The sequence below is a fragment of the Myotis davidii genome, unplaced genomic scaffold, assembly GCF_000327345.1.
Source record: "Myotis davidii unplaced genomic scaffold, ASM32734v1 scaffold1373, whole genome shotgun sequence".
Lineage (NCBI taxonomy): Eukaryota > Metazoa > Chordata > Mammalia > Chiroptera > Vespertilionidae > Myotis > Myotis davidii.
Window position 1 is genome coordinate 1,024,341 of NW_006284614.1, and position 7,416 is coordinate 1,031,756.

Genomic DNA, 7,416 nt, shown 5'->3' on the forward strand with positions numbered 1-7,416 from the left:
GTTTCTTTTGCTGTGCAGAAGCTTTTTATTTTGATGTAGTCCCATTTGTTTATTTTCTCTTTAGTTTCCAATGCCCTAGGAGCTGTATCAGTCAAGAAATTGCTTCTGCATATGTCTGAGATTTTGTTGCCTTTGGATTCTTCTAGTATTTGTATGGTTTCCCGTCGTATATTTAAGTCCTTTATCCATGTGATGTTTTACTTTTAATTTTCATTTCTTTCACTTTGCCTATTTTCTAATTTTGTCTTCCACAATACATACAATAAGTAGTATGTATTTTTTAAATGTTATTTTTAAAGTGATAAGTTGGTCACTTCTTTTAATCATTCTCGTAGGCCACAAAGAAATATAAAATGATAATATATGAATTGATATGATAGCGACTGAAAAGGAATTATGTGCATTATTTACTGTGAGGAAATGAACGAACAAGTGGGAACTTTAGAACCTCTTGGTACTTATGATCTTATTTGTCATCATGGATTAAGGACAAGTTTAGGAATAAATTAACAGTTACTCTCATATGTTAGTTTGTCATTTTATTAGGAACCTTTCTTTTCTTTAAAAGAAAAGTTTACAAGTTCTTGATAAACATCCCCCCCCAAATCAATAATTTTATTAATTTCAGTGAAGAAATTAAGGTTCAACCAAGTCAGTTCAGAGAATCAGTAGAACCAAATGGAAGGATTTATGAGGAACAGAGAAAGTTAGAAGAAAGTTTTACCATTCACTTAGGTAAGTATATTAATTTTTTACAGTCATAATTTATTGTAAGTTGTGAAGCTTTTTGTATGCTATAAGAAAAATTCCTAGCATGTGAGTAAAACATACCTATGTTAGTTTTAATTACAAAGTATATCCTGCTCCAAAAAAACCTACAGATTTTTGGCTATAAGTTTTAGCTTATATATTACTTTTTGCAAATAAAAAGATTCAATATTACTAGTTATTAAAATGGGAAAATGCAAGGCCTAGTTTCAGTAATTTGTAGCACAGATTTATCGGGATGCTTGTCTTAAAAATTTGCATCCTGTTGTACTAGATTTTTCAGCTAAGTATCTTTTTGGGGTTGTTGCCTATATCCCCTAGGAGCTCAATTGAAGACCATGCATAATTTGAGATTGCTGAGAGCAGACATGCTGGATTTCTGTAAGCACAAAAGAAATCATCGAAGTGGTGTGAAACTCCATCGACTCCAGACAGCTCTGTCACTTTATTCCACATCTCTCTGTGGCCTGGTTTTACTAGTAGATAATAGAATTAATTCATATAGTGGTATAAAAAGAGGTAAGTTACCATTATACATATTTATTTCATTAAATTTCTTTTTAAAATACTATTCTTACAAAGAAAGTAATTAAATTATGGAAAAGTTGAAAAAAATTTATAGTCATCCCAGTGTTCAAGTAGACCAAATAACCTATTCAGTCACAGCTATTTTAGATTTGTTTCATGCTTTAACATAGGCATGGTGCTTTGGAATATTTAATTTTTCTTAAAATTGTATTATATTATAAACAATGCTCTTACATGTTCCTTGTTTCAAGGTACAACAAACAGAATAATCAAGATATAAATATAGCCCTAGCTGGTTTGGCTCAGTGGCTAGAACGTCCCAGGTTCAATTCTGGTCAAGGGCACATGCCCTGGTTGCAAACTCGATTCCCAGTGGAGGGGTGTGCAGGAGGCAGCCAATCAGCGATTCTCTCTCATTATTGATGTTTCTGTCTCTCCCCTCCCTTCCTCTCTGAAATCAATAAAAAAATATTTTTTTTAAGAAAAGAATAGCAATAGCTTAAAAAAAAAAGATAAATGTAGTTTCAATTTAGAAACAGATCCTGGCTTAGTGAATTTTAATTTATCCATTTGTACCTTTTTGTTTTTTAAATAACCTATTTCTTAAATGTGCTAGGTAAAATGTATACCTTCCCTCAGAATACAACTCATTTTTTATGATTATTTAAAAGATTTCAATATATAAACTGTTTTAAAATATATTAACTTGTTAAAGGAAGCTTGAAGAAAGTCTATTTGTGACTGGGTTATGACCAAACTATCTGTTGTTTAAAGAAGACTTGGAATTACCTTAAAATTTCCTTGTCTATTGTTTACTCTTTTGAGTGATGAAGGAAGAGATTGTTTCTGATAAAAACAAAATTGCTGTACCTTAACTTCATAAGACATAATTGTTGAAAGGACAAGTATAAGAAATCATACTTGTGAATTTTATGTTTTATTTCACCGGATCTCCTTGTCTGTAAGTAAATACTAAATATTTGATAGTTCACTTTTAAAGTTTGTACATGTTTTGGGTTCCTTAGATTTTGCCACAGTTTGCCAAGAGTGCACTGACTTTCATTTTCCCCGAATTGAAGAGCAACTGGAAGTTGTCCAGCAGGTGGTACTTTATGCTAGAACCCAGCGCAGGAGTAAGTTGAAAGAACCACATGGTCAGTGAAACTCAAATTTTTAAAAATTTCACTCTCATTATGTTCTGTCCCTACACACTCTAATAGCATATGGGCCATCATTGAAATACAGAAAATTGCATTGGTGGAGAAGTGGAAGAAAGAAATTAAGAATAAAATTCACTATCTTTAGGAACTTAGATTCTGTTCTTAATTCCCTTTTTTGCATGATTTTGTACAAGATCCTTAGCAAAAACTTTATGAATTTCACTTCTGTAATTATATTTGAAATAGGCACTCAGAGTGGAAAGTTGCTGATCTTTCAACCAAGTTCTGTATCTAAAATGGATATGATTATTACTGCAGATGGCATTGGAGTCACAGAATAAATAGTAGCACAAAATATACACTTTTTATATCTTTCATCCACTTAGATAACATAAAGTCAATTATAAGAATTGTTTTTGGTTGTTCTTTTAAAATATTACGATGTCCAGAACAATGTCCTGCTTTTTCTATATCTATCCACAATATGAACATCTTTTCTAACTAGGAAATTTACTGGGAAATATTTTAAAGGCTATGGAAAAAGTTCATGGCATCTTTCTTCAAAAGATTTCTATATATGCACTAGAGGCCCGGTGCACGAAATTTGTGAAGGGCGGGGGGGAATCCCCTCAGCCCAGCCTGCACCCTCTCCAATCCAGGACCCCTTGGGGGATGTCCGACTGCTGGTTTAGACCCGATCCCGGGGATCGGGCCTATACCGGCAGTCAGACATCCCCCTCACGATCCTGGACCGCTGGCTCCTAATTGCTCACCTGCCTGCCTGCCTAACTACCTCACCCCCTGCCGACCTGGTCGCCCCTCACGGCCTCCCCGCTGGCCTGGTCACCCCACACAGCCTTCTATTCAGTCGTTTGCTCACTAAACTCCACTGCCAGCCTGGTTGCCCCACACAGCCTGCTTGTTTAGTTGTTTAGTCCCTCACTAACCCCCCGGTCAGCCTGGTCATAGGCAGCCATCTTGTGAGGGCGTGAGGGTTAATTTGCATATTACCTCTTTATTAAATAGGATAGAGAGACTTAAGGGAAGACATAGATAAAAGAAAAAACTCTGACTCAAATTATAGAGTAATTCTGCCTTTTTCACTGAGTAATTTATCTTGGACAGTATTTCATATCAATACATAAAGAGCATTCTCATACCTTTTACTAGCACAGTCTATTGCAGGATGTGCCATTATAAATCATTTCCACATTGATAAACATTTAATCTGTTACAAAGTTTTTGCTATAATCTTCTTCTATAATAATAAAAGCATAATATGCTAATTAGACCGGACGACCTTCCGGATGAATCTGGGGCTGTGGAGGAAGCCCAGGTCCCAGGTGCCTGCCGGCAGCCAGAAGGAAGCCCAGGTCCTGGGTGCCTGCTGGCAGCCAGAGGGAAGCCGGGGTCCCCGGTGCTGGAGCTAAGCTGGTGCCAGCAGCCAGGGGAAGGAAGGCCTACTCTTGCACAAATTTCATGCATCGGGCCTCTAGTAAGTAATAATGTATAAATAACCTTGCACATACATCATTGTGTGTGTATGACCATATCTATAGAATAGATTCCTAAGGAGAAATTCCTGGATTAAAGGACACTTACATTAATTACAAATGTAAGTGTCCTTTAATCCACTGTCCATTGAAGTTCTACCAGTTTCTATTCTCACTATAGGTAACTGTGGCTGTGCTATGGCAGTATGTGTATGACAGAGCCAGGCTGAGTACTAGGAAATTGGTATGGAAGCATATCCTAACCGGAACCATTTGGAAAATTTCAGTGTGCCCTCTTATTCATCTACCATCTTCCTCCATCTCTTTCAAAACTAGCAATGATGTGATCACTAACATTTTAATAGTATTCTTAGTAGTGACTAAAACATGAATATTGAGATCATGACAGGTGTGGGAGAAGGAGGATTCTAAGTATATTTGGGAGAGATAGCAAGTGTGCAGTAAATGACAGGAAGTTTTTAAACCACATACGCTTAAGGCAATGTGTGTACATCATGGTACTATTTTGTTTTTGTTCAAGCAACTATTTTGTGGTTTAAGTGAGTCAGTGAAACAAGTAGGTTTGTAAAAGACAACCTTCTTAAAGGGACTAGCATGTTGTTACAGAAGAGCTTTTTAAAAATACTTTCTCTGTCTTTTCCTTTTCTGTGCTACTCATTTATATCCTGATACACAAGTACCTTTTTATCTAAGACATTCCATTGTTTACTGTGTTTATTATATTATCATCTTTATATTCCTTCAAAAACAGTGGGGTTTTTTATATATTTTATATACATTTTTAAAAGATAAAAAATAGTCATTTTCTTAGTAAACATGGAAAGGGAGCCCTGGCCTGTGTGGCTTAGTTGGTTGGAGCATTTACCTATATACCAAAAGGTCATGGCTCCAATTCCCGGTCAGGGCACATACCTAGGTTGCAAGTTCAGTCCCGATTGAGGCATGTACGAGAGGCAACCAATGAATGTTTCTCACATCATATATCTCTCTCTCTCTCTCTCTCTCTCTCTCTCTCTCTCTCTCTCTCTCTTTCTCTCTCTTCTTCTCTTAAAAAACAAGTAAGCATGGAAAGGAAAATGGACTATGAACTGTTCTCTCTTGTTTACTGAATAGGAATTCTGTTTGTTCATACCTTACGTGAACAAAGTTAGAGTCCTTATTGTTTTTTTGTTTTCTGTGCTATAATCAGATATGTATTAAGAGCCTATCAATTACATGGCTCTGTATGAGAAACTGACTATTACATTAAATATGGATTCTGGCAATGCAGAGCCTTCTCTTTGTGCCACTCTCTCCCTCTGTCCATTCATAAAATATATGTATTTACAAGGTATGATGTTATAAATCAATTCATCAAAGTAGTCCCTAGGTAAAAGATATTCAGTTATTTTTATTCAGAACTTTCTTGAAACCATGATATTCCCTTGGTATTTGCAGTTTACTCATTTGAAGTTCTGACTCTTTTCAAGTGATTTTTGATGCCAAAGGCCATTCCAAATAGTTTCGTATTTAATTGGAATCAATATACAACTTTTTTTTTAATATACAGCTTCTTAAAAACAGCTACTTTGAATGCTAATATTTGTTCTGCATTTTTTTGATTTCTGATAGAGTTCTTATGAAATTCATATGTATCTTCTGTTAAAAGTATGTGTATATGTAAAATAATTCGTAATAATGTGTGTTCAATTGTGATATATTTCATTTCACTAACATGTATCCTAAGTAATATCATGCCTTCTACAAAGAATAGCTATTGACTACCTGAAAATAATGCTTCATTTGAAACAGGATCTTACATATCTGTTTGAAATAAATTATATATAATGTCAAATTATAAGTAACAAAGTGTTTCCTGGTGCTAATAATCATTTGTTTATAATTCTGAACAAGTTATATAAAAAAAAGTGACTCAGATTCTAAAAATAAAGATGGCCACATGACAACTATCTAATGAAGTTATTTTATGTGTTGTTAACCTAGTACCTTGAACCTCTCAGGTGAAAAATAGGGTATTGGCAAATCTAATGTGGTTAAGATCAGAGGATTTGGAATCTGTATATGTAGGTTCAATACCTGGTTCCACCACTTACCCACGAATTCTTGGTTAAGTTAATTAACCTATGAAGCCTCTGTTTCCTCATATATAAATGAAGTACTAAAAGTACTTAACTCATAAGGTTGTGGTTATAGGCATTTTATAAGAATTAAATGAGACCATCCATGTAAAGCAGGGGTGGGGAACCTTCTTTCTGCCAAGGGCCATGTAGATATTTATAACATCATTCACAGACCATACAAAATTATCAACTTAAAAATTAGCCTGCTATATTTGGTTAAACATTTAATTAACTCGCCCCTAATGCCTTGGCAGGGCCAGACCGTTCCCCACTCCTGATGTAAAGCATGCTTCAGAATGCGGCATACTTCATAAAAAGTTTGTCAGTGTATCACTTTAAAACAGCATCGTATCTGTATAGTATACTGTACTGTCACAGATGTTCTACAATTTAAATCTTATACTAGTACTGAGTTTTCTAGATCCATATAAGAAAACTTGCTCAAGCAGTTGCATAAGCCTTATTGTTATTTGCTGTTTTAGATTTCTTCGCTCATACATTGGTTTCTTAGTTTCTTTAATGAACCAAGAAATAATTTTACTCTGAAACATAAACAATGGTACATAGAAATGTAAACAGTTGAACTTGCAGAGAGAACATGGGTCATCTAATTTAGAATCTTTCTATTTTCCCATCAACTTTCTTTTCATTTCTTTCATTTCCTTATTATTCTTGAGTGTATAGTATATAAACTGGAAATTCAGTCTCTAGGTTCTATCCCAGGTTGAATTCACTCTGATGATCCTTACTAGTGTTTGTATGACAGGGCATAACAAGGAAGGCCTATCTGTTTACTTTATAAGTGTAAAGTCTTTTAAACTAAATGGTATATTTTGCAGTTTCATAAATAACCAAGGTTATTTCTTCACATTTCCTTCCCAGATTTTCTACATGTAGGTCACATTCCATTTAATCTAGGAAAATAGCATGACCATTTCTGGTATTACCTTGTCAGTCCCAGTCAGTTAACTTGTGGTCATCAGCTTCTGAATTTCCTTCCACCTTCAGATATCCTACCTTAGTGGATAATGTTAGAGGCCGGATTGCATCACCACTTTGTGGAACAGGAAACTGTCCTCCTCTCTATCTAAAAATACCTTCATTGAGACAGGAATCATTATATTTCTCTTCATAGATCCATAATTTAAATTATCCATGTTTTGTGGTTTTCTTAAAATGTACCAATCTTAATATCTCCGGAAGTAACATTGTCTGTTTTTTGTTTTAACTTAACTTTTTTTTTTTCTTTTTGTTAATCCTCACCCGAGGATATTTTTTCCATTGATGTTTAGAGAAATTTGGAGGGAAGAGGGAGAGAGAAAGGGA

General features: G+C 34.9%; 1 protein-coding gene across 1 annotated transcript in view; it reads left to right on the plus strand.

Moving 5' to 3' along the window:
- The window catches only part of LOC102754581 (chromosome unknown open reading frame, human C12orf4), a 55,579-nt gene that overhangs the window by 29,888 nt on the left and 18,275 nt on the right, over positions 1-7,416 (plus strand). The window contains exons 7-10 of the mRNA XM_015572252.1: positions 629-735; positions 1,090-1,287; positions 2,322-2,450; positions 3,747-3,799. Coding sequence (XP_015427738.1) covers positions 629-735; positions 1,090-1,287; positions 2,322-2,450; positions 3,747-3,799 — 487 coding nt within the window. The remainder of the gene's footprint in view (positions 1-628; positions 736-1,089; positions 1,288-2,321; positions 2,451-3,746; positions 3,800-7,416) is intronic.